This window comes from Chaetodon auriga, chromosome 1, assembly GCF_051107435.1.
Source record: "Chaetodon auriga isolate fChaAug3 chromosome 1, fChaAug3.hap1, whole genome shotgun sequence".
Classification (NCBI taxonomy): Eukaryota; Metazoa; Chordata; class Actinopteri; order Chaetodontiformes; family Chaetodontidae; genus Chaetodon; species Chaetodon auriga.
The window spans coordinates 25,443,238-25,470,718 of NC_135074.1; the positions used below are offsets into that span (position 1 = coordinate 25,443,238).

At 44.7% G+C, this 27,481-nt stretch overlaps 1 protein-coding gene across 8 annotated transcripts in view; it reads right to left on the reverse strand.

The window, feature by feature from the left end:
• Window positions 1-22,216, reverse strand: part of dmxl2 (Dmx-like 2) — a 38,884-nt gene extending 16,668 nt beyond the window's left edge. For 4 of the 8 annotated variants that reach the window (XM_076731750.1, XM_076731777.1, XM_076731724.1 and 1 more), the window contains exons 1-31: window positions 21,846-22,216; window positions 14,635-14,760; window positions 14,302-14,373; window positions 14,102-14,180; window positions 13,758-13,902; window positions 12,826-12,892; window positions 12,550-12,722; window positions 11,539-11,719; window positions 11,230-11,410; window positions 10,864-11,082; window positions 10,494-10,765; window positions 9,137-9,406; window positions 8,799-9,028; window positions 8,411-8,613; window positions 7,681-7,802; window positions 7,073-7,162; window positions 6,832-6,940; window positions 6,609-6,728; window positions 6,230-6,457; window positions 5,782-6,068; window positions 4,994-5,166; window positions 4,240-4,891; window positions 3,715-4,044; window positions 3,506-3,625; window positions 3,076-3,211; window positions 2,070-2,180; window positions 1,739-1,908; window positions 1,388-1,485; window positions 1,139-1,304; window positions 406-670; window positions 74-276 (exon numbers count right to left, since the gene is read on the reverse strand). In XM_076731750.1, coding sequence (XP_076587865.1) covers window positions 74-276; window positions 406-670; window positions 1,139-1,304; window positions 1,388-1,485; window positions 1,739-1,908; window positions 2,070-2,180; window positions 3,076-3,211; window positions 3,506-3,625; window positions 3,715-4,044; window positions 4,240-4,891; window positions 4,994-5,166; window positions 5,782-6,068; window positions 6,230-6,457; window positions 6,609-6,728; window positions 6,832-6,940; window positions 7,073-7,162; window positions 7,681-7,802; window positions 8,411-8,613; window positions 8,799-9,028; window positions 9,137-9,406; window positions 10,494-10,765; window positions 10,864-11,082; window positions 11,230-11,410; window positions 11,539-11,719; window positions 12,550-12,722; window positions 12,826-12,892; window positions 13,758-13,902; window positions 14,102-14,180; window positions 14,302-14,373; window positions 14,635-14,760; window positions 21,846-21,932 — 5,685 coding nt within the window. In that variant the 5' untranslated portion in view covers window positions 21,933-22,216. Of the gene's footprint in view, window positions 1-73; window positions 277-405; window positions 671-1,138; window positions 1,305-1,387; window positions 1,486-1,738; window positions 1,909-2,069; window positions 2,181-3,075; window positions 3,212-3,505; window positions 3,626-3,714; window positions 4,045-4,239; window positions 4,892-4,993; window positions 5,167-5,781; window positions 6,069-6,229; window positions 6,458-6,608; window positions 6,729-6,831; window positions 6,941-7,072; window positions 7,163-7,680; window positions 7,803-8,410; window positions 8,617-8,798; window positions 9,029-9,136; window positions 9,407-10,493; window positions 10,766-10,863; window positions 11,083-11,229; window positions 11,411-11,538; window positions 11,720-12,549; window positions 12,723-12,825; window positions 12,893-13,757; window positions 13,903-14,101; window positions 14,181-14,301; window positions 14,374-14,634; window positions 14,761-21,845 lie in introns of all 8 variants that reach the window. The other 4 variants (XM_076731741.1, XM_076731716.1, XM_076731759.1 and 1 more) reach the window with 2 other exon arrangements.
• Window positions 22,217-27,481: the final 5,265 nt, after the last annotated feature.

Here is a 27,481-nt window from a genome sequence, read left to right on the forward strand (position 1 = left end):
ATGTCAACACATTTTATCACACTGTATAAAAAAACTGGATTGGAGTGAGTAGTCACACTGTGGAAGCGCTCACCTTGAAGTGTGCATTGGCTGTGGTGAAGAAGAGTTTACGCTCTATGAGGTTGATCTCATCTGCGCTGCTCTTCTCAGCTGTCAGGCCCACATTTGTTGCTGTGCCCTCCGGATTTGCGAAGTGGCGACGGATGATCAAAGGGTGTGTCCTCAGGTAGTTGTAGAAGCTAAACACCACCGGGTTGCAAGATTTCACCATCACATCTAAAAAAGACGGATGAAGAACCGGGAGAGTGAAAAGAAAAGGCCTTCACGTACAGCACACAGTGCACATAATGAACACAACAAACAGGATTTAGTGGACAGTGACTGAAATGCCTGCTACCAACTGACCAGGGTTCTCGTCATCCTCTTTGGGGATTCGCTCCAACAGAGTGTCCAGGGCCCGGGTGTAATCCTTCATGATCCAGTAGGCTATGCTGCGGAGGAATGGGTCAGGGTGCAGTCTGGAACAGTGATAGCCACTTCCATCCCTGTTACAGCCCAGGACCTTCTCATGAAGGAGGCCTTGGCAAGTGGATGAGTTCTCAAAGTCAGCCTCATACAGCCTTGCTACTATCATGGCTAACTGGAGATCCTCCATCTTCTCCATCAACACCTACACAACACAGATCGGCAGAGGAGAGGTGTGACTGGGTTCAGTTTGGAGTTTAGAAACGTAAGTTAATGTAAATGTAAAGAACTTTGAGGTAGTAACTTCCACTGAGTGCATTACATGCAGCTGAAGCACATAATGCTCATGTTTCCATTTCCTTTTTTTGGTTATCTGTATATTTTGACTGTGTGATATGAAAACCCAGGCCAAGGAAAACTATGCAGGCTTTTTATGCATCTTATCAGTGTAATTTAGACTCCTCTTATGTGTTTTACAGGCTGCAGAATACCCAGCTTTCTCAGCAAGAGATATCTGCACATTAGTGATGTATTGATTTAAGTCTCAGACACACCTTCACACTCTGTTGTTTCTACAAAACAAGGTGATGCCAAGTTTCCACTGTGAGGGAAATGGAAATGCAGACTCAATCTCATGTGTTGCCGAGTGTAGAAGTGTGTGTGCTGTTCACACCTCTATGGCGTCTTTGAGTGATCCAGCCAGCAGGAAGAAGGCAGCGGACTGTTCAAAGCGCTGCTTTCCCAGCAGGGAGAATGCATTTTTCAGAGCTGCCTTTCGCCAGCGGTCCTCACTGAAGTTGTTCTTGAAGAACTGAGTCATCTTCTCATCATGCTGAGACCTGAGAGAAGGAAACCACACAGCTCAATATCCTGTAACGTAACTCGATTCAAAACAGTGATGCGTTCAGAGACAAAGTCCTACCTGAACAGCCCCCAAAGGACAGCTTTCTTTTTCATGGCCAAGTAGAACAGAGCAGCATCTAAAGGGTCGTTGTGTCTCTGGAACGCAGCTTTACCTAACTGATTACACACAAATATTACAGTTACTTACTGTAACAACATCGAAATCAAAGTAATCGAAACACTGCAAATCGCCACACATGCCAGTACAAATGGTCACCTTATTCAGCTTCTGTGTACTTTAACTATTTGCCTTGATTTGCATTGCTCTTTAAGATAATCCTGACTTCTTATCATTATAACTGCAGACTTCCTGCAGGAAATACATTTCAGCTGGTTAGCACAAAGAAGACAGCATGTTTCGTCCTGGTACCTTCTCCACCATTTTCCGCAGAGTGTTGATGTTGCGTATCCACCAACCCACCCCAACCGCTCTGAGCTCAGACCATTGTGGATCGCCTCTCTGCATGGCTGGGATCATGTTCAGCAGCTCCTCTTCCGCCTCCGAGTGGAAGGCCCATGCAAAGTGGCATGTTGATAGGCCTGCCGTGGAGATAGAGCGAGAGGGAGCGAGCAAGACGTTTTAAAGTTCATTTCCAAGATACCTGAGAAATCTACATCTCATAACCACTAAATGACAATATAATGATGTTATTTTCATACAAAATGTTTAATAAGTATGTCACAGCAGCAGTGTGTTTTACCCTGGTGGAGCAGCTGCATGCGGTAGAGGGGGGGCAGAGAAGTGAGCAGGCAGGTATGAAGACGCATGGCCAGCAGGTACCTCAGTCCACACTCATCGAGAGCCTCAGCACCTACACAAACACAACACCAGGGAGCTGTCAGCGGTGTCACTGAGTCTCTACGACCCCTCTATTGAAATTCAGCCGGAGAGCAAAGCCCTTTAAAAGTCCAGTATCACTTGAGTTCAGGCGATGCTGTCTGCGTCTCTCGTCCCTGAACCTTCTTACCCTTTCTGTGCTTACTTAGCCCTGGAACAACCTGCTAATATCTTCCTCTCAAAAGACTAAATAAATAAGATGGAAAATTGGAGAAAAAAGACAAAGATAATGGAAAAAGTGCAGTGTGTGTTTATGTACGGAGAAAGAAGAACAGTACAAGCACTGCTGTTTATGTTAATGAAGATTTGATGGCTGGAGCTTTTACGTCTATAACCTTTAGTCAACTTTTATAAAGTACTATTTCTTACCAAGGGTAAAAGTTAATGGACTGCTTAGGCAATGTGAAGACACTGCAAATTACAATACAAGCATGTTCTACTGGTATATGTATCTAACATTTAGAGTGCATTATAATAAAAAAATAAGGCAATACTTTATTCATCCACAGAGGAAAAATACTCGTCACTTGTCTTCCCACCTGACAGATCAGAGCATTTTGACAGCTATAAAATAAAGACCCTGGAGCTGGTCGGCAGTCAAGGACACTTCAGTAGGCACATGGAAGAACTTCAATCAACGTAATAACTCAACAAAGATAAGAGCTTGGACTGCTGCAGTGAGTGCTGATGTGAGTGCTTCGTTTCAATATAAGGAAGAGTGTGTTTACTTTGTATTTTAATGGGGTGAAGGCTGTTAGACTCTCTAACTCAAATGAACCTTGGTACAATATGATATATTTACTCTGTTACATGATCCACTGTACACGTAAATATGATCGTAACCTACACACACAAATATACATACTAACCTGTGTACTGTTGATCAGTGGAGCTGGTGACCTCAGCACTGGTGGTCGCAACCGTATCAGCCAAGGCCACCAAGAACATCTGCTCTAGTCTGGTCAGTCCCGGTAGGCTGGAGTGCATGAGGTGACTGGATAATACCTGGACACGCAAAGGAAGAAAATGATGGAGGAGAGCAACGAAAAAAGCAAAATGGATTGTTAAATATTGCCTTTATATTGTCATTACTTTGAATTTGCAAAAATTATACAATAAGACACACAAACTCATTGAGAAATCTATTCTGATATAATTCATTTACCACTTAATTCAAATACAACTGAGGAATAAAAATAATTAATTGCCTTTGAGTTTCATCATAAATAGCCTACATTAAGTGTAATTCTCCTTTTGTTTTTTTTAAATGGGACCCTCTTCTAAAATATAGAGCTATACCTGAGCATGCTCTGGTCCAAAGTAGGTTGGTCCATATTGAGAGAGGTTGATAACTCGAGACTTCTTCTCTGGTTTGTCAGTGGCAAAGTTCACAAAGTCGTCTGTGGTAACTGTTGGCACCTGTTTACACAGGAGGAAGGGAGTTAAAAGCATCAGCGGACGACACCTTTAGCAGCTCTCTCTCTCAGAGCTCTTTTAACTCTACCTACCTGGAAGAGGTCGGAATACTGGTCCTCTGTGGACTTCTGGGCTCCCTCGCCGTCGGCCACCTTAGCTCCCTTAGCAGCCTCTTCTGCTCCCTTGTACGAGGTGTCTAAGTCAGCCAACATGAGGGAGTACAGAGGCAAGGGAGGGATGGAGTTGATCTCTGTGTAATCTCTGCCCCCATCGCGGCCAGCCACAATGGTGTCTTTCGCTGTGCTGCCAGTCACACTGATGGTCCGAGACAGATGTCTCCTGGCGCCGCCCTCACCAGCCTCCACATCCCTCACCACGGCAACTTCCCCGGCGATACACTTCACCAGGTGAGCGAGGATGGCCTGAAACACAGAAGAGCAGCAGGTCATACAGAGAATACAATAATATGGATTAGACATTGTTTATCTATTAGACAGTGTCTGTGGCCATCTGTCTCTTTAAAAGTAGGTCTCAATGTAATCTAACCTTCTAGAGATTTTAATGATCCATTACTTCACATATTTTGGAGTCACTGAATGAGGTGGGAACAGACTCACCTTGGCACGGCGAACCTTGCCCAGGTCCATGAGCTCCAGCAGCTGTGTGGGATGGTACTGGGGTAGAGTAGGGGACAGGGAATGAGCCGCCTCGAACAGTCCCCCTTCCTGAAGTCCTGCCGGGGCACGGAGGGCCTCGTCCACTGCGGCACTCCCTTCAAACACGCTCTTAGACCTGGCTCTCCCTTCAAAGACCGAGGAGGAACCTGCAGTTTGACCTCCAGCGATGTCTGCGGACGATAGGTTGCCCTCCTCTCCCTCACCGGGTTTCTTGTCCTGATGCCACTGGGCGTACACATGCATTTCACAGTCCATGCCCACCACCAGGATGCCGTCCCTCACCCAGGACAGGGAGACTGGCAGAGACGGTGTGCCGTCCACGGAGGACAGGAGGTCCACGGACCGAAGCAGGATCCAGCGGGAGCGGATCCCCTGTTTGATACTGCCCCCTAGAGGAAGGGTGATGACAGCCACCCCCTCCTTGCTGCTCGTCTGCTCATTGACCATACCAGAGATCCGGCCGTACATGAGAATGTTGGATCCAACTCCGACGGTGAGGATGTGAGATCCATCCTCCTTTGACAGCCAGTCCAGGTGAACGTAGTGCTTAATGTTGGGGGAGCTATGGTCTCTGCTCATGTACAGGTCAGACCTGGCATGTAGAAAATGATTTTTTATTATAACACCCAATAACTGGTTTACATACAGTGGCAGACAGAATATGATATAAACACACAAGCAGTGCTCTCCTGACCTGCTGTACACAAAGAGGTTGGAGTCCACACTGACTCTTGGATCCAGGGTAGTCGAAGGTCTGGTGAAGTCGTCCAGGTGGAGAGTTTGCTCTAAAACCCACTCTGAGCCACCGGTGGACTCGCACTCATAGATGGACACGTGCATGGAGAAGTCCTCTCCAGAACCTTGCAGCTGAAGACAAGATGAGTGCTTTCTTAAAATGTCTGATTTCTTACAACATGGCACATCTGAAGATACTGTAGACACTGTGAAACAGTCAATCAGGCGCACTGTAAAAACAAGACAAAGGGCCTCTATCCTGAATCACATCCTGAAATACGCTGAAAACCCAAACTCACAGGCCAGACGACTGTTCTTAGACCTCAACTCAGTTTCTGTTCAGTGACATCCAGCTGCACATAATCCAGATATAGAGCAGCTGCAGGATGCTCAGACAGTCAGGTTCTATCACTTCCTTTTCACTAATGTCTAATGATTGTTAGCACAGATTTTGAACACACTGCAATGTATAATGTGCATAATGCATGTGCTGATCCAATCTAGTTCCTCCTCGGCCATTCTCTGCTTCACATAAATACGTATTCATATGCTGATATATGGAATCGTTATCTATTTCTGGAGGATCCGGGCTATGTAGCCAAATGATGTTTACTCACTGCATTTACATTTTTATTGCAATTTTCCACCTCAAGGTGATTGCCACAGTAAAATGGATTCCCACACTGCTATTCTTTTTAGTGCATTGCACTGAAAACACCATTACAAAGCCAAATTCCAATTTCCCACCTGTCCTTGTCGTGGCTTTTTAAAGGCCACGGCCAGCCTGCCGATGTAGGAGCAGGACACAGCAACAGGCCGCCCTGACACACACACAGCACTGTTGTTGTCTTCCTCTTCGTTCATCAGTGCCCAGGGCTCCCAGCGGTACACCCTGTTGTCCCGGTCATCTTCGCTGTACCCGTCATCACACTCCACAGCACAGTGCCAGAACCGCACTCGAGAGTCAGAGCAGGTCGTAACAATCAGATACGGAGCCAGGCACACAGGGTAGATGGAGGAGGAACTCAGGTGACCTAGCAGGAAGAGGAGGAGATCCAGGTTGCTTACTTGCATTACCATGAGTTCTTAAATCAAAAATGAGTATAAACCTTTTTGGGACTATGCCTTCTACACATTCCCTTTGATTTGGCAACAACAAGGTGGTGTGAGTCATAGATGTGACAACCATCCCCACCTGCAGAGGGGGTGGCCCTGGTAACCTCCACCCCATGGGGCAGGTCGAGCCGCTTGCTGTACACCAGCTTGGAGCTGAGGATGAGTTTGCTTGCTGATTGTAAGTTGGCTGTGGAGGCGGACCGTGGCAGGGGCCTGATGGGAGAGGTCTCCGGAGACGAGTCGGCATTGAAAACTTGATTGGGAACCATCAGCTGGCTTTGGAAGCTATAATCTGGGCTCGGCTCATCTGGACACAGAGACGCAGGAATATCAAAGCTGGCCGACATCTCAGCAGAGGCAGTTTGATGTAAATAAAATGGTTGGCTTCATATTTAAAATTCATGTCTCTACTTCCAATTATACCAATAGCTGCTCAGCTGTGTGTAGCGCACACTTACCGACACAGGCCTGCACAGACTTGAGGTGCAGGTGCCACATCTGCAGGACAGAGTTCCTGTTGAGATCCTTCTCTATCACCACCAGGAAGAACTTCTCAGAGAATGGGGCAGGTTGGTAATCTAGGTATAGTAAAAGTACATTACTGTCTTCTTCTAATGAAAATCTGTTTTTTTTTTTTGGAAACGTACCTGCACAGAGTTTTAATTTAATGGTGTGCTATACCTTCACCAGATGGAAAAGCCGGTGTGTATGCGTCTGTTTCTTTCTGGGGCTTGTAACCTAGAATGAAGTCCTCTTGGAAGACATGAAGCAGCTGGGTGTTGGCGCCACACTGGGTGCACATGGAAAAAGCATCAAACAGGTTACTATGTATATTGATTAGCAGCTTTCGGGATTTCAAGCCCTGCATTTCTGCCCAACGCTGACCTGAGGTGGGTGTGAAAAACACAGAGCAGCTGCTAACCTGGTTTGTAATGACGTCCAACTCTATGATACATCCGGGTCTGGCAGTGGACTGCTGGCTGACGATGTTGAACACCTCGCCCACCAGTTTCTAAACAGGGACACACGCATGAAAAATGGCAAATTATCCATTTAGTGTACTGCATTTGAAACCAATACCATGGCGAGAAAATACTGCACGATATGATGCAGTGTGCAGGGAAATATAGGCTTGTGGTTGCTATGAGGAGAGAGATAGAAAAATTAGCTTTATGGTTACAGCCACATTTCCAATAAATGTAAGATCTTGTGTCTGATGTCAAAAGCATATTGTTGTTTTGTGTTTTGGCAAGATTTATAAGGCAGCATCTAAAGGAAATTATTAAAAAGCTCACAGATGATGAAAAGCTGCTTAATAATAAGAATTTAATATCTGTGAATGATGTTGTTATATCAGATTTGTGATGTTTCATGATTGATGGGTGCCCGCAAGCCTGCTTTGGACTCCATTCCTTTCTGATAAAAGTTTAAAGACCCACATGTGTAAGATTCACTGAGCAGAGTTTGTCACATCCCAATAAGCAACATTATTCCTTTCCTGTGCAGGGCCGAGTGTGTGTGTCCACTCACAGATGTTTCAGGATCTGACAGCTCATCCAGTAGTTTTCTGGCATCCACCACGGCTTGATAGAGACGCAGGTTTTTACCATCCGATGCCACGAAGCAGGCGCTCGCACTGTTGCAGTAAGTTCCTGAGGGACACAACACAAAGTTCATGCAAGTACCGCAGTGCCAAAGAATGTATCAATTACTATTTTGTCTACAACACAATGATCCAAAGAAATTCATTAAATATTTGGCAGTTTTTAATTATTAATTAATAATAATCTCAGAAAGAATTACTTTTAAAGATTCATTTCCTTCCTCAGACGGCAGAGAGAGACTAGATCCAGGTTGGATTTTAATTGGAAAATGATATATTATATAGTGTATATATCATCTTTCAAAGCACAGCCATGAAAATGTGCAGGCAATAATGAGACACGGAGGAACTTTTGAGTGCAAATCTGACATGCAAAACTGCATTGGAGGTACACACTTTTGTGGCCTGAATGCCATTGCACACTGTGCATATATCTGGCACGGTTTTGTTTTCACACATAGTGATCCAAATTTAATTTTGCTCTATGAGAAAAAGCAGAAGTTCAGATGCTTCAGCAACTGTGAAACTTCCACTTTTACAAACAAGTTCTTATTTGAGTTCTTGATAAGTATTTTCTCACTGCCACAAAGTTTCTGCACTGTCATTCATCACTGAGGTTAAAATTTCCACCACATTAAAAATGCATGGGGTGTTTACCGAGTACAGAGCTGGGTACTAGTGTAGGTAGCCAAGCAACATTGCTGAAGGCAGAGGTGTGCAGGGAGTTGATGCGGGCCAGTTCAGAAACCCCTCCAGTGCAGGACAGGGGTCCAATGTGGTCCACCCTCCACAAGATCAGCTCACTATAGATGGCGTTGGGGTCATGGAAGGTCCTTGTAGCTGCATTACGAAGCTGCTTCCTGCTAATGGAAAAGTAACACTAGCACTCATCATCATGCAGAGGCACAAGTCCATCATTTACAGTATGAAAGTGTCTCACAGTGTGTTACGATAAGCAGCATCTAAGGCATTTCAATCATGTGCTCCTTGCTCATTCTTTCTCATTTACTCCCTTCTCGTACTCTGCTTTCCCTCCTTTCTGTACCTGGGAAGTCCCTTTGGTAGTGGAAAGGTAGGAGGCTGCTCTCCTTCCAGACTGCCAGGGGCCGACGGAGGGGTGAGCAGAGCATTATGGTGAGAGGAGGTCAGCAGCAGGGGCAGCACTGTGTGGCAGGCTTGGTCGTTCAGATGGAAGCGGTGGCCGCAGTACCGGAACTTGTGAGATACAGTCAATACGTTGGAGAAGGCAGAACGCTCAGCGAATGTCACAGCCCACTGCAGAGGGAACCAAAAAAATGAAGTGAGGGCCAAGTGTTTGGTCAACAATGGTCACTGAAAAACATGGAATAAAACAGGGGCATCCCAAGCTCTCAAATCTTTTACCTGGTTGAGAGATCCATCGACATGCTTGGAGACCATCATGACAGCAGGACTGATGCCAATGCAGGGGTTGGGAGAGGAGGCCAGGGCGGGCGAACCCAGGCCGGCTGAGGCTGAAGCAGAGTGGGAGACACGTTGGACCATCCTACCCAACTCCCCTGCCCCGGCACTCTCACCCTCAGTCAAAGTGCAGGCGTACATCAGGATGTTTTTACTCAGCGAGTTGGCATCACCTGTAGGAAATGCCACTGGAATACGGGAGGAGAAGGACACCTGGTGGGAAAGATGGGGGGAAATAAGAATTAGGAATACAGGCTCATACACACACACAGCTTATTTTACTTTTCTAGAGATGTTCAGAGTTGACCTCCCTGGGGCCGATCTGGCCATATTTTGGGTCTGCATCGGCTTACATTGAACCAATCAAATTCTGATGCTTTCTTCACTGTAAAATTATAGCCTTTGAAAATCAGTCTGCTGGACCAGTGAGCGACTCGGAGTTCACACTCTAAGGCTGGCAAAAGACAGATTCACTAAACTCGCTGACGAATCTGTGATCTCTCATTTCTAACCGTCGCCCTCACCGGTTAAACGTCGCTGGCGGGCACGTTATCAGCTGTCGACAATATACCGTCAATTCTGTTGGCAACTTGTTGACAGGCCAGAATTAAATTTGACTGTTGTCTGGTCTCTGCAGCCAGTGTCTACACTCAGCCAACAATTGTAACTGTAACACCACCTACAACTGTGAGTGTTTGTGTAGTTCCAACAGCTCTTCAGCTCACGAGCTGATCGCCTCGTTTGCATTGCATTTGTAATTTCAGGGGTTGCATTCTCCCACTTAAACTTGTATTTATATCAGATCAATAATTAAAAATTAGAAACTTAACAGTCTCTGCAGATACCCAATATTTAATGACTGCGATTGGGGCCCAAAAATGTGAATGGGACACCCCTCCATATTTTTTATACATGAATTATTATTGAAAACTTTCAATTAAGGTGTGAAGATTCATTCAAGTGAAACTTTAATAATACACATTGCCTTTCCAAATATAAAATAAACAGTTGCCAGGAACTCAATCAATTTTCAGAAAACAGTGTTATGACATGGCAAAGTTTTAAAAGCCTACATGCAGACAGGAGCACAGTGCCTCTCCCCCAGAGGAAAGAAAAGGGATATTAGGAGTGTTACATAAGGCTGGGGGAGTGCTGAGTCACCTCACATTTTCGACAAAAGTCAAACTACAACTTCACTGCTGACTGACCAATGTGTGAGCAAGTGATTCACTACTGAATTTAAAGCAGAAGAGCTACTAATTTGGAACAATAATTCTCACTTGCTTTGCTTGCTGCTCACCTGAACCTGTCTGAAGATTCCCTGGTTGAATTCGTCCAAGTACTTCACATGCCAAACCAGGAAAGATCCATCGGCAGGGTGGATGGTGAACAGCATGTCTGGGCTCTTGTTCCACTCCGTGGTCAGAGTCTCCATCTTCCGCTCCAGCAGCATGGAGGGCAAAGGCATGCTGGAGCTGGATCCCGGGGAGGATGCCTTGGTGCTTCCCTGCTCCCCTGGTTCACCCTCTTCCCCTTGCTCCGAGGAGGCTTTGTCAGACATCTCGTCCAGGTCTGGAAGGCCAGAAAACAATGTGTTTTTACAATATGAGATGCTGCTTTTAAACTAATGCGTTTTAAGGAATGAGTGTTGGCCTGGCTGTGGGTCATACCAAAGTCGAATTTCATAGGGGATCCTTCGGGGTCCAGGGGGTCCTCAGTGGTCTGCTCCAGCTGCTGTTCAGAGAACTTACGAAGCTGCAACATGAAGAGCTCCATGGAGGCAGTGAAGCTGAGGTCCTTATTGTTGAGCCAGTGAACCACGAAGCCTCCACCACCACTGCCATCGTCAGGGTTGAACACTGCAGAGTCAGCCAGCGTTGACGGGATATCTGACGGAGGAAGAGGAAGGTGGGAGGAGGAAGACAAATATGGATGAATGTAGTGACAAAAGGGTCAATAAAGTATTACTCAAGCTTGGACAAGAAATCAGAAATACAGAAACATGTCTGAGCCAGTTGCAACAAAGGACAACCCACCTGTGTTGGGGTTAATACTGGCTGAGATATGGAAGTGACACAGGGCGTTAGCGTGATGAACGATATGGCGGTGAGTGTGTGTGTCCTGCGTGCTGAGCTGAGAGGGCAGCAGCTCACTGTGTGCCACCAGAGCCGAGGACCGTCTCCGGCCCCGGCGCAGATGCTTCAGGTGGTGGATTGACTAATCGAGTAAAGCACAGGAATAACACAGACCAGATTTAGATAATTCCTTAAGCAGAAATAGTACATATTTTAGATTCTCTCTGATGAACTGTCTCTGGTCAGATCTGACTGAGTAAATAAGTGTACCTCCAAAGCGTGTTGGATTTTGTCCTTATTGCCTGCCAGGCCTGGCAGGCTGGAGCTGAAGGACTGTGTGTTCTCAGAGATCTGTCCTCCAAGCAGGCTGTCCTCTGGTAGCAGCGTCTCCGACCACAACCTACACACACCATCCTCGCAGGACGTCAGTAACACGTTGCACACCGAACCCCTAGAACATAAAAGCAGACAGCAACTGTCTTACACAATCAGCAATCACTTTGTTCTTCCTCAATATTTTTACCCTAAAAACATTCAATTAAAACACATTACACTGTATTATGAAATCAAGACGGTCGTGGGTATAACTGGTAGTGGTATGTGGCATATGAGCATGCACTGTCATTTAAGTATTTTCTAAAAGGCTCGGTGCATCTTACAACCCTTACGACAGACACAATGAATTATAAAATGGTAAATAAAGTGGGAGTGCAAGTGGGTGGAATAAAATTTAACATGTCCAGATTCTCTCTGCATGAGAGGAAACAACCAGACTGCTTCTTATTCGTAGATCCAACGAAACACTACAGATTCACAAACAAAACTGTTTAAATGGACCTGTTAGATGCTCTGAATATAAGCTGAGAGTATGTGTAACTAACGCTGTACACTTCTCTGTGCTCAGCCTGTGATCTTTTGCTTGATGAAATCACTAATTCACTCAGCGGAAAGGCCAAACAGAGAACTGGCTGCTTCCACCACCGATCCAACTGTCTTAATTTGCCGATCAGCCACAGATAAGTGCGACTGCTGCAAACTGGCCACAGACACGGCAGACGGCAGTGAGGGTCAGCCATGGGACTGCACACTTTTGCAGGAAAATGTTTAAGCGAAGCTTTTTTTTATTGTTGCATCTGTGAAAGTATAGCTTGCTAAATATTTGAAGACTGATAACACATAACTCAAAAGGATCAAAATCTCTTTCTAGAGCCAAAAAATAAGGTCATCCTTTAGAAGAGAACAGGCCACTCTGACCGCGTGCTTGTGTGTGTGCTTTCTTACTTGGGCATGAACTTGCTGGTCTTCCTCCAGGACATACCAGTGACCGAGCGGGGATGAGCCAGGTAAACGAAGGAGAAGTGAACGGGCGGAGGCTTTTTGTCGGAGGGGTCCTGGACCACCACTGCAGAACGCCAGCCCGTGGTGGGATACCACACCTTGAGCAAACAGTCATCCTGCGTGTGCAAACACATGCATCGCCACAAACATCACCACAGGCTCATTTACAAAAACTTCTCAGCAATGTGTTGTTTTGCAACCTGTTTTCATGAATCATACCTTCCCCACTGTTGCAAAGTACTCCCCATCAGGAGACCACTTGGCAACGTGAACGGATGCAGCAGTCCTGAGAGAAAGCATAAACAATGGTATCAGCTACATTCACTTCTCCACGGGACAAAAAACACGCACAAGCGGTTCTGCTGTCGTCTGTTATCCTGTATGTGGTGATTTTGCACGTGGGTTATTTCAGAACTTGCACTTCCCTGTTCTACAGTAGCTGCTTTGCTGGATATGCACGAGTGTCATCAGATGACAGTTACTCATATGGTATTATATGTCTATGTCTGTTTACACAGCTCAAAGCAAGCACAGGCCACAGAGTCAAAAGAGTGGCTGACGACAGCGCATACAGACCTGCTCAGCTGAGCCTGGATAATCAGTAACCGCCTGTAAGTTTTTATCAGTAAAAATGTTGGAATGTCACAACTTTCAAGAGGAAGAATTACAGTTAATATTTTGTCTGCACGCGGCACAAACTCTTTACTGCACGAGTGACAGAAAAAAAGCTGAACACATCAGCTGACAGGAAAAGACAGAAACATTTTGCTCCTGTTTTACTTTCAGTGGGCAAAAATGAACCGTGCGCACATGTAATACTCAACCGCTCCCTCACAGCCCGAATAACAATTCCACTTCAATTTTCTTTCACAAAATTGACAGTAAGCTTTGGTATTTTCAAAGACGAGCAAAGCGGTCTTTCACTTAGAGTGACAAACTCGCAGAACAAGAGTGCAGAGAGGAGGGAATGAAGGAAATGACAACACACAAGTCTGCTTGATGCTCAGGCTAATCAATTTACTGCTTAGCTAGCTGTTGGGATGTGTACATATTTGCTTCACCCATAATCGTTAACCTTGATGCAGCAATATTTCCTTTCCATGTCAATCATGTTGCATGCTTTTACAGTATACACTAATGCAAACGCGTACTTGCACTGCCAGACACAGTTCCAGTCATTGAGGACAGGGTGGGGCTTGTCCTCCGTCAACTGCCCATCCTCCTCCTCTATCAGGGCATCTGTCAGTGGTGGAGCCCACAGCTGGAGCCGCTCAGTTGCTGCTAGGATACGGTTCCCTGAGGACACAAAAGCACTATGTTACACACCTCTCGTCCCACGTTGACAACTACAGTACACAGAGCCACATGCACACTGTGACTCTTACATAATGCACATGTTGTTCCAGACAAACCGCGGGGGGCTGTAATGGGAGCTGTGCGTAGCGTGGATTAATTCTGTCAGTGAATCGGTTAAACACAGAAAGCATGGGCGTACCTTGTGGGTCCCAGGCCAGGTTGTAGGTGATGGCATCGAGGAAGAACTGTCCTGTCTTTTGCCACTGATAGTTTAGCTGCTGTTAGTGACAGGAGAGTGACACACACCATGCAATGTTATTGGCACACAAGTGTGATTTAACTCATTGGGTACCGACTTAAAGCACTATTTATGTCTAAAACACTGACATTTGTGCTCACCTTGTGGCGTTTGTTTGGGTTGGTAGAAAGAGGTTCAAAGATGCAGACTGTGTTTCCGTAGGAAGCAGCGATCTAAAAATAAAGAGCTGTGTTCATCATCACAACATTACTCACCCCATCAGTGCTTCTGCACAGCCATTCCCACAGGAGAGGGGTAGGTGGGGAGCGGTGCACGATGGCAAGGAGAGGAGAGCACGGGCAGTGCAAGGCAGCAGCAAACGCAGGGCTAAATGTACTTCTTTATCCTCAGTGTAAATGACAATGTCTTCTGGCAACGCGGAACAAACAAAACCCGCATGTGGGAGCGTGTCTGAAGGTGCAGTCAACACTTACCCTGCCAAGCTGGTGGGAGCACTCCACACAGCCCACCTGTATGTTTCCATTCTGAGCTCCCGGGATAATCTGCACACACTCAAAGTCACTAGCCAAGATCACTACATCACAACCTGAGCCATAGGCCTGGAAAAGAAAGAGGCACAGGAAGAGGAAGCAAATCAGAGCGAGTCACGATGAAGAAATCTCACTTCAACACTAGGGATGAACAGTACGCAAAAAATAAATGACAATACTGCGATACTGTGAGTTTCCACAGTGCAGAAAACACAGACAGAATTGCAGCATTTGATAATAACAGATCCAAAATATATTTAAAAAACGCTCTTTTTCACAGCACTTATGCCTGATGAACAGAACAAAAAGCCACTGATGCTGTGTTTTGGTGTTACGCACACAAAGTCATGTCAAAGAGAGAGGCAGCACGCAAGCAAGAGCTCATCACTTGGATGAACTCTCAGGAGTGCAACCTCATCGGCAGACGCAAGACGCAAGTTCGCTTAACACTTCGTGGCTGCATGCTACGTCCGTTTCTGGTCAAGCACTGAAAACAAGGAGGAGCGTTACCCGAACGTGAGAGAAGCCTCCGTCAGACACCCTTATCCGATGTGTTTGAGCTGCATATAGAGGCTAACATATACTATATCAATTAATTGCTCAGGCCTACAAAGCACTTTAAATCATAAATATGACTGTAAAGTACATCAATGCTTTAAATGTGTCTTGAAAACACTCAGTCACATTTATGAATTAACTCTATATTTCATATAGTCTACTGCTTGAATAACTAAATATAAGTATGAATAACTAAAAGCAGGCCGTCATCGCACTCCATGACTCTGATATGAATATTGCATAAGCAGGGTGAGATATTACGACAGGATTAGCACAGCACGGCAGTTCCCTTAAACCACCGTAAGACTGTCAGGATGTGGTGGGAAAAAGAGCATAGAAACCTCATAACAGCTAACATAGGATGCTGTTTTACGGATCTACTACATGAAAGGACTGTACCTACTCATGTGAAATAAGCAGAAATACACAGCGCATGCTAAACGCCCAAGCTTAATGAGCAGACCTCTGTTAATATTTGCATTACGAGCAGCAAGGTAAACTGATACAATGGTGGCTGCTGGCGGTTGGGAGCCGTGTGTTCAATGGCAGCAATGGCAGCAGCACCTGGGAGACGGGCAAGCCGGCCTCGAAGCAACAGTACAGCCAGGATGACGGCTTGTGTCTTTCATTATTCAGGAGAACAAGAGGAGAGGCTGGGAAGCACTGGGTCACACAACAGGACAGCGTTACAGCCTGCCGGATAATATAAAGTGACAGCTGGGGATGAAGTTATATTGAAGATTGTCATAAGATTATACTTTACATGCTCTTACATAACATGTGAGACATAGGTAGGAAGAGAAGTAAGGGTGGCGCAGTGTGTGCTTTACTATTACTGCGGCATTTCCTCCTGCACATTACAGCTGGAATTAAAAGCGGTCACCGTCACGCACTGTCTAGGACTGCTCTGCACCTCTCTCTCATTCACACACACACACACACACACACACACACACACACACACACACACACACACACACACACACACACACACACACACACACACACAGAAAGTGTGAGTCCGTTTCACTCTCTTTGTCAGCGAGGTAATTTGGATGTGGTAGGACCTTGAGCCAGGCTGGTAAGCATGAGTCTGCCTTAAATGGGATGACCTATCATCACGGCTTTATTCTTTTGGTTTGGGCTTGGCGTGTGTCATGTATTTCTTTCATCATCCATAAATCCACATGCACACATGCACGGACGCAGAACATCAAGGTACTGAGGGACAGTAATATGAAGTGGGATGATTCATTAGTAGCAGCATAATACTGATAAATGGCATCATGGTAAACATTGACACAACTCACATGAAGCCTCATTAGCATCTTCATCATAAGTAATTTCATAGATCTGATTTTGAACATTTGTTTATCTGGTCTTTTAAATGGAGAATAAGATCCTCAACAGTCAATACTAGAAAATTTCCCATCTCAACAATGATCAAAAATGGTGCAATCTGGCCTTTCATAAGCACTATCTGTTTACATGACTGTATTCAACTACTGAGGGGCAATAATACTGGAGACAGAAGACATGAGGGTCTGCTGCATGCCCAGTCTAATCAATTTAATGTTAGCAGCTGTCACGATATTCATTTGATTCAGCAACAGACAGCAGCAAGGAGCCGCTGATTCTGTCTATGAATGTGCTTGGAGCTACACTAAAGTATTTGTAGCTTATAAATTTGCTGACTTAATGAGTGCAACCCTGAAGCAGCAAGGTTTCCTCCCTGTCAGTCACGAAAGCTGCTTACATCCAGACCGTTGCTGCCTTTGGATAAATATTACCTCCGTAACACATTAACACTGACGAAGCAGTTCCATTTATAGTGGGCAGGGAAACAATTGCAATGTCATGATATTGCTTTATAGAAAGTGAACTTACATTTATTCAACGACTGTCTTGAGCAGTCACGTGACCTTTTGCTGGAATTGCTTTTTTGCATTGCACTTCGTTGGGAGCATTTTGATTTGAGCTAAAGGTCTACAAGTGTTTTGATGTCCTATTACTGCAGGGGTAGCAAACCTTTTTCCTATTGAGGGTCATTTCCTTTTTTATAACATCCTTCTAGGGCCATACTCAGTGGCAACCCCAGAAATTTGTCACAGGAGTGGCACACATGCCAGGTGGGTCACTGGTGATTGGGCAGCACCTAAGAAGCTTACTGTGCTGCCCGTTGGCAGCTCCCCTGCCCACACTAAATTATTGACCACATGTATCACACTAACCTCTACGATGACTACGGCTGCTCTCTTTGCTGAGGTGTCTGATGGTTTTGATGAAGATGATGCTACTCGTGGATGGCTTTCCAGATCTGGGTCAGTCAGTATAGTCAGTTTTTGAAAGAGCTGCTCTCAGTTGGAGGTTGTTGCAGCTGAAGCCACATTAAACAGCAAATATGTTCAACTCCTTTTGTTTCATATCCTAAAACCTCTCATCAAGCGTCAGAGGAAGTTTTGCACACACCAGCATATATGCATGTCATGGCAGGCTTTTGATGTTGCTGAGAAGGAAAATGAACGGTGTTGTTTCCTCTTCCCCGTTGCACTTGCCACAGCAGAGAGCCGAGAAGCCGGCTGGAGCTTGAGCTTGAGCTCTCAGAGCCACTTGGTAATGTCCACCATGAAGACCAGAGCACACAGACACTTCCTATCACGTCAGGTTTTCCTTCATCTCTATTAATTATTCGAGGCAAACTGACAGTTCGGATCAATTTTACTAAGTGTATTATCCTTGCAGCTCATCCAGTTTATGCAATGACTCTTGAGCGTGAGCTTTTTTTTTTGATTTACTTTATATTACTGATGAAAGTGTCTTAAATGCTATTTGAATAATGGAAAACACCTTGAGGAAGGGGTTCAGCTGCTTTTCAGGGGAAATTCACTGCAAAAGAAAGTGAAAGAGTGAATGCAGAACACTACAGTATATGCTGTGATAATGAAAGCAGATAACAGGAGGAATCACTTCTGCTTCTGCTAATGCCCCTCACTCCCCATGCCTAACGCAATCATGTGAAAATGTCCCACAGCCACAGCTGCTACCATGTGGACCATTTTCATGTTTGTGCGAGCTCGCTGGCTTTGGGCCACGGTCAAAACAGCAAATATTTAAAAGAAAGAATTGATCAATTCTGGCCTGTCGTAACCTGGTCTCTCTGTCGACCTGCATTATCCCTGGCAAAGCCTGAAGCACTGACCTGTACTTTGATCCCATTGTCTACAGCCATATCATATGGGCCCTGTTGTTCATGCTATGCACTGCAGCATGACTGCAGTGAAGCAGTGGTCAAACTACACCAAGTCCAGCGTCACCTCGTCTCCACTCTGTCTGTCGGTCATATCATATCCAACTTAATCCATGTATCCAGTGGACTGGCTGCAATTGCAGCATCTTAATCGATCTGAAAACACAGACAGGGGTGATAATATCCTGTTTATCTAAAGTCGGGATTCGGATACATGATTGAGGAACTTGAAAAAGGTTAGTCAATCGTGTTTTGGTATGCCATATCACTGCTCTGTAAAGGATGGCTCGAATCTTGTATGAATGACCCGTTTCACATGCGCTGCCATGACATACCCGAACGCACTGCAACTTCAACCAGCGAAATCTTTTTGCATTCAGCCTATTGGTGTTTCTACAGTAACACGCTAAAGCTAAAGGGCTATGGGTCATGAGCCTGAAACACTTGAAATTTTACAAAATTCACACTTCTATCTATATTCTGACACAGATCAAGATCCTGATGCAGAGTAAATATTTCCACTATTAAGATAACTAAATTTAAAGGAATATGCAGCCTGGGTGGGGTTTGTAATCTCTCTCTCTCGATCTCTCTCTGTGTGCTTTGTAGTGTAATCTATTTTTAGTGGATCACTCATCTGTCGCTCTGCACATCAAACCCAAAGGTCTGTTTGTATGTGCATTTACAACCACAAGTGAAAAAGCAGTGCGGCAGACCCAGAAACAGTCTTTATAACCATGATCTTTTTTACAGCCTCTCAAGAGAACATTACCATTGAGTCTTCAGTGCTTAACGTTCCCAATATAACAGACACAGGTGACACTAAATAGCTAAAAAAATATGGTTAACGGTTGTTTTGTCATATTTGTCATTCAACCGAAAACAGAAAGAACATCACTTTGGTTTGGTCTCTTCCTGCTGATCAGCATCTAGTTCCTTCACATTTGTACTCACAGTTCAAACTTAACTGATGGGGGCTTCTCAACATGAAACTACACCCACCATCCACGGGCCCACAGAAACAACAACAACAGGGCACCTGCGTTTTACTCTCAATCATCCAAACTCCACTTAAATCTTTCAATTTCTAACAATGTGCCAGTGCACAACATTTAGAGGCCATGCTGGAGCACAGAGACAAACAGCATGGAGAGGGAACGACTCCATGTCCAATGAAGTGCTGGCCTCAAGCTTGCTCACTTGAACTGGTGCACTGGCTGCTGTAGGTTAGGTGTGTGTGTGTGTGTGTGTGTGTCAGGGTCTGGCCTAGGAGCCCTAAGGGTCAGTGTGAGTGTAACTGCATCGGACATGATGTCTAGTGTTCTTCAAATATCCTCTCAGACACAGAAAGAAAACACCAGGCATAGAAACTGGGGCCCAGTGGCGACGTGCCGGGCTTTAGCCTCACAACCAGCTCTGTCCTGTGCTGTTGAGCAGATATGACCCTCGGTACAGAGCCCGCCTGTTTACATTCAAACATCCTTGATCTGGGGTCAGTGTAAGGGGAAAGGGGGAAAACTCCTATTTATAGCTTTCACAGAAATGAACACGATGACGAATCAGTGCACTATATTGTAACAGACTGAGGGAATCAGAAAGGAGGGTGGAAAGGGTGGCTGACAAAAATATGAAACAACAACAACAACAACAACAAAGCAGCACCTCACTAATACGCAGGAGGAACAGACCAAGCCCAGATTTGGCAGCCATTAGACAGGCTCACTGTGTTCTCAGCGTGAGGGAATGGTGGCCTGCAACATATCTGCTCAAGAATTTACTCTGAGGCTGCAGGGACAGAGTTTCACTAATGCAGCCGTGTTCCTTTTGATATGAACTCTGGTCAAAAAAAGACTCCATGACTCTCGTCCTGGTGACAAAGCAGCCACAAGCGTCACCAACAGGGCCAAAATGATGACCTAACGTTTCCATCTTGAACCAATCTTAACATTTAAGACCGTCACGTCTCAGTTTCATTATGTAATGACATACCAGTGGCATATTTTCTCAGCTTTCAATCTTTGTGGTCGACAAACCCTGAGCTTCAGCTAAACACCATTCCAGACGTCATTTCAGTAAATGATAAACTGTATGAAAGGTGACAAAGCTGCTTTTGACAGAAACAGATTCCCCATTCACCCTCCGCTCTCAATCCAAGAGCCAACTCAGGATGCTAGAGTTTTACTTTCTACTACATTTTACTCTAAACGTCAACAGATCCACTTTAAGCATTTTAAGAGCCACGGCATCTGATGTGGTTATGAACTATTGGCCACTTTCCCCCGTTCTCACAAAAGGGGCTGCACTATTGTATGTTCTTGCCATGTCTCGCTGCACTAAATGGGATATTGACTGGGCTTCTCGGTCATGTCAACTTGAAGCACAAAGAGACCTCAGACGGATAAAGAATGAGTATAATCCAAAGAGGTCAATAAATGGCAGACGCAGTATGTGGCAGGTAGTATTTGATCAGCATGTGCACCAGTACATAAAGCCCAAATGACTGATGCCAAGCTCCCCCATGCGAGCTGAAAAGGGGCCAGCAGACATCAATACAATAGATGCGGTTTCTCTTCTACTGAACTCAAAAAGAGGACAGATGGCACCACGTTTTTGATTGTTATTTTCGACACCAACACGCTGCCATTCAGCCCTCCAGCTCATGTATCCATATATGGCTCTCTACGTCATGGCTGGCGCAGCTGATGCTGGGATGACAGCGAGCTAATGATCCGTGAGGAGGATTTAACGCCAAATGGTAGCGAGCTTAGCTTGTTCTGCAACCAGACAAAACACAGCTTTGCCATCCCGTAGCGGTGCGCAATTTTTGCCGAGCCCCGTGCGTAGTCACCTGTGGTGTGTGTGCGCTGCAAAATGTGGTCAGAGCTGGTCCCCTTTGCAAATATTTGCCAATAATGTTATGGCTGCGCAAAGGGATTCCCTTGCAGTATTCTAACGTAACGAGATGCAGCTAAAGGTCATTTGAGTGGCTAGCGTCTTGTAGCTATAAATAATAACGTTACAGTATAACGTTACCCTTAAGGGATAAATGCAGACATTTCCATTGAGTATCTACTTGAGGACGTTTGCTTATCAATGCCTGCCTGACTGTCAAGGTAAATGAAAGAGGGGCTCGTGATCAGGGTGCCCCGAGTGGTCTCGACTCACTGTTTGTGAATCCCTCGGTGCGGCAGATTGGCTAGCACACTGCCCGGCTAGCCAGGGCTTTAGCTCGCTAGCCAGCCCGCTTCCAGCCAATACAGCGCTAGCTAGCTAACTAGCCAGCTAGCTCGTCAGTGGCTAGCTTCAATGGGTGTCATCTTGAGCAAATAATATCAAAATAAAAGCTCACCGTGAACGGAATGTCAACCACGCTTCCCACCGAATAGCAGCAATCTCCAGGGTTTACAGCTCCCGTCAGCACCTGATGCAGATGCATTTTCCTTATATTTTAGCAGCTGATGTTTTTTTTTTTTTTTTTTTTAATTATTAATAACGAGTCCACCCTTTCGGTTTCTCCATCTAACAACGACTGGGAATTCCATCAGTAACGTTAACGTTGTCCTCGGCCTGGCAGCGTCGTCTTCCCCCACAAACGGAAGGTTTGCGGGGAATTTGTCTTCGACCCGTATCAATGTAATCTCACCTGGCCCTGTCATCTATTTAAACATGTAAGACTGGCCGCCCGTCGCCTCTCACTGTCAACACCATCCCTACGATTAATCGTGAGAGCCGAGGCAGTGGGATCTCTGCAGCGAACCTGACATGCGCGTTCACGACATTGTCGAGGCACGACTGAATGATCATAGATACGCGAAACCTAGACAGGGACCTACCGACTCTTGGATTTCACCTTAAGCCTGTTTGGCCTTATTCCTGAATATAAAATCCTGTTGTGCGTGGTACCGTGTCTGTCTTTAAATGACTCGAACACTTCTTTTCATGATGAACCGTGTCTCTTTCTGGGGCACTGTGCAGCCGCTCTAGCATTGCTTTTCTATGTTTACGGCGCGCCAGTATGTGGAGCTAGAAGCCCTCTATCGATGATTTGAGTTCATTGATCATAAAAGTAGAGTCTGTGGTGAAACCAAACCTGGTGAGAGTAGTAATATTGAAGGATTGGAAATAAGTTACGGAATGAGAGAAAACTGTGGACGCAAAACAGCGTTGAAATGCAGCAGACAGCAGCCTTTATGGAGCTGTAGTGTTTTCTTATGTGGGGTTGAAAGTGGCAGTCTAACCAGGTCACATGCAAATTTGGAAACTGTTTAATGATGCTTATGAAACTGTGCTGCAACAACTCAGCAAGAAAAAATGGAGAAAAAAAAAAAAAAAAAAAAAAAAAATCTGTTTCCATCCCGCGTGAAGCTGTGAAGGTTTCAAGGTATGTACGTCTGAAACATTTAGTTGTTTACTGGATTACCAGTATGATAGTAAATGATCAAGAAAATGACCTGCAGAATAATTGATAATGGAAATAACCATTAGTTGCAGCCCTGATGTCATGGGCAACAGCTGCTGTCACAGCTACAACATAAGCCACGAAGTGCTGTGACAATGATGTCCATTACTGTTTGACATTTTACAGAGAACAGAGAGTGAGTGAGCAAGACCTGTCTGAGCTTCACTGTCGCTGCAACTGTCCCTCAGCTCCTTATCTACCCTCATTCGTCTCACTGATGAGATTTAATGGAGCAAATCACCATTATACTGTTTATCCGCCTCCTCTTTTGAACCCCCTCTTACGTATCCATTGTCAGACTCTCTCCTTCATTGTCTGATGAGAGGACTGACGGGGACCCGTGGTGGTGATACTCACAACCAACCATCATGGCATTGGCCTACTTATTTAAACCACACTGACATCATCAGGCAGGGCCAGCCTGCCAGGCACCATGACATGCAGGACAGCAGAACAGAAAATTGCGAGGCAGTAGCCCAGAGAGAATGTGACACATACACATAAGCAGTGTCAACAACAATGGCGGGGGACACTCGTCCTGGAGGATGTGTAGTATTTTGTCTGTCCATTTAGCATTTGGTGACTTGAACTTGGAGTGTCAGATGTTACAGCTGCTCTGTAATCACTGACAGGCCACGATAATGGGAAGGGAAGCGCTATCTGTGCTGACTGAAGGGGGGAATTTGAAAAGTAAATATAGAGAGGCTCAAGATCACTCAAGGTTTTTTCTGATATTAAGTAATTACTGTCACAGAATAACTTAAAGACCAGTTCACACAGTACAAGCAGCCGTTTGTAAGTCTTTATAAATCAGGAACAGAATCCCTGCATGACTATGTAGCATTGTGCAATCCAGATAACCATCCAGAAAATTGAAAGTCAGCGAAATCTTGCTTGAAATCTGCTTCTTTCAGCTCCTGAATGGCTGACTGCTGCGATTGCATACCTTTACCTTGAAGCACCTCTCTCCGAAAAAGTAATCAAGCTAATATATCTCAAATGTTTTTAAGGCTATTTATACTCGCACTCAAAGAAAAAAAAAAAAAAAACACTGGACACATTCACCTATTTCGAGGGTGCCTTTCCCTATCGATTATGATTTATGGTGAGCATCCACTTTAGATTATTAAGAAACAGGGGATTCATCTCTTAAAATCCCAGGGATGTTGTGCATTTGGCCAAGAATGCTGAGATCACTGCAGAGAGAAGAGAGCCAAAAAAGAGTTATATGAGGATATTCCATTACTGCAGCATAGCTAACCTGTGTATTTAGATCAGGAAATGAGGCTCATGCAAGTATATGCACAGTGTGTGTGTGTGGGGGGGGTGGACACTGTGAGTAACAGCCACTGTATGTATGGATATTGCAGTAGGGTTGGAAGAAGGTTGATGCAGTGTTTGTAGTCCCTGCAGTGCCATTGGGAGACAGAGTCTTGATCTACAGAGAACAGAATTAAATGCATTATAGATTTTCTCATTTCATGGATGGCTGCTAGCTGGAGGGAGCTCCGGTCTGGGCCGGAGGTACAACGCATTCTGCTCCCCAGGACAAAAATGTAATGGAGCTTCTACACAATCTTAAATAATTAAATCGCTGTATATTGTTTAAATGTAACTGTCATAATGTAACAATATTGACCGTGTGAGCGCCTTAGTTTTCTGTCAAAGCGGCACGTAAATGCCGAGATAAGCTACAGTTTGAGCACAATGGTACCTTGTGTCTTCACTGTAAATGTCGAAAAGTGAATCTGACATTTCAGTCAGACTTTGATTAAAACTATAAATAAGTTTCGATGTCTGAAGAGCCTTTTTTATTTCATCTCGTTTTACAACCAAGAGAATCAGTATTCATTCTGCTCTGTGTGTTTTGGCAATCTGTGACTACTGGCACATGCGTTTTGCTTTGTCACTGTTTCAAAAGAAATGGGCCTTGACCAGCAGGGAGCAAAGAATAACCTTAATAATTATTCAGTGGTTCTCTGAAAATGTGAGTGAAAATGAATTATGGTGGAAATTATGAGATAAACACATTGTGATGTTTGCAAATAATACTAATGGGACCCAGGAGAGCAACACAGAATATCTAATACAGTATTGTTCCTTTGAAATGTCAGAGTAATATATTGTACAGGGGTAGAGAGGATTCAAGACAGCTTTCAGAAGTGCTGTTAAATTACACTATTAGCTCTTCGCTTCAACAACATGACTGATGGCAGCTAAGAGTTAGAATGAAAAGCTCCAAATATTTCAAATGCCTTCATGAAATCAGATGATCTGATCAGGTCACCTTTGTATGTTGAAGCAACTCTCAACTCTTACAGTTTCTTAACACAATCAATCAATCACAGCTCAGGAAGCATGACCGGCACACTTTAACTGCACGTAAAAACGACGCATGAGCAAAATGCATGCCAGACACCCGACCTTCCTCACACATCACGCGCAATCATTTCACCAGTCGTTCTATTATTTCCTTATCGTCTGCTTAGAAAGGAGATGAAATGCGTCACGCCGATGGCAGCAAATCAATGCCGCATTCCAAAGAACACGACTCTTGAACAGGATTGGGCACGCTTCTCATCCATCCACTTGTGAGGAAGCGGGCTTAAAACAGGCCACTCAAGTGTTCATCCATCTACCCTATTCATGAACAGATGTGTTGCCTCCGGTCTCAAACCATGCTGCATGCAGTCTCTCTGTCTCTAGCTTTATCTTCCTCCCTCTATCGTTTCACAAAGCTGATTGTGTTCAACTGTAACAACTGATACTAATGATGATAGCATGCCTGGTGAAGTGATTGCTCAAATGAATAAAATATGTTAATAATTAAAGACATCGCAATCCATTATATAAATGTACAAAGAAGATACCAGCGAACATTCAGAACACAGGAAGCGGCTGTCACTAACAAAACTAATAGTGTTATTAAACATCTCATATTGGCTCCCCCTATAGTGAGTTATTAAAGTTTTATGATGGTGGTAGAGGTTCACTTAAATCAATAAAATTTGAAAATTTGAAGTAAAATGGGCCAGTTTTTACGACTATAAGCAGCTGAATCATAAAAAATACATATATAATTAGTCATCTTTTCAAGTCAAACTGCTCAATTGAGAGAAGTGTTCTGCCTTAAAAACAGCACGCACAGGAGAGTAAAACATTTCATAACAGCGTCAATAAACTGTTTTATTAGGGTCTTTTTTTAAAAGCCTCTTATGACAGTTTACCACTTTGTACAGTACTTTGTGTAACACAGAATGAAAGCTGTGCTCTGGGGCAAGGTCTACTCCTTAATGAGGTGGGGTACAGTCTGGCCATTTTTTAACTTTTTGGCTTTTTGCGTGTGAAGAAAAAAAAGAAAAGCAGCAAAAATGCCCTTAGATGCCGCTATTGGTAGTGCTAAAGCATGATAAATTGCACTCTACAGTGACCCAATGTGCGAGAGAGTGTGATATTGTGGAGAAAACGTGGCTGGGTGTGATGAAGGTCCCTCCAGGGTGCTGATCCAGTGGAGAAGACACGAGGAGGTTCCCTACAGGGTGTCCATCAGTGGAAAACATGAGGCAGTGCAATATAGGATGCCCATTTGATTTTTTTTCTACCCCTGCTCCTGAGTCCACCTGCTGCTCTCAAACTGTACAGTATGATGATGATGAGGGTCTGTTTAGCAATAACTAAAAAGCACTATAATACTATGCGATTGGTCTTTATTAGACTTCTATGCCGCCATGTTTATTAACACTTAGATGCCTCTCCCACTGCAGAATGCTGCTGTGAGAGATTTAACTCTGCCATGTTATATGTCACACATTGCTCAAGTGGTTGTCATCCTTTATTGCTTACCCACAGAGGACAAAATTGGATTTAAACATCCTTTTGTTCAAATCTAAAGCACTGCAGGGGGCCAGCATGTATCTCAGAGCAAAAACATCGCATTTGTTCAGGTGCATCCACGGCATCCTGTTTGTGCACGTTATGATGAAAGGAAGCCATGGCCAGTAGCCATGTTTGCTATTGTAGTCTCCAATCTTTGGCATCATCATGCCTCACAAATGAAAAGCATCCAGCTCAGGGGCACCTCAGTTAAACTTGGAATACTTGAAAAAGTGAAACTTGAAAAGTATCGTACAGAGATTATCCTGTATTCTCCTCAGTCTCAGTATGGTAACAGTAAAACGTAATAAAATAAAAACTTCCTCGATGGCCGCCAGGGCATCTTAATGGATGGATCCTAATGATTTCTCTTGCCTGGAGGAAAAATTACAAGCGCTCATGATTTGTGATTCTCATAAGGGTTTTATTTGTTCTTTTATCTGTCAGCATTTCCTGGCAGCGGTTGAGCGTAATTGCCTCGCCTCAGTAATTCCTCCACATTACAGTATTTGATTTTGGTGTGTATTTCCTTTAACCTCATACACCGGCTTTACTAGCATACAGTCAGTCTCATCTGTTCTCACTTTCTTTCCTCTACGCCTCCTCCTCCATCTCTGTCTCACACACTCTGCAATCCTGCTCAGAGATTTCTG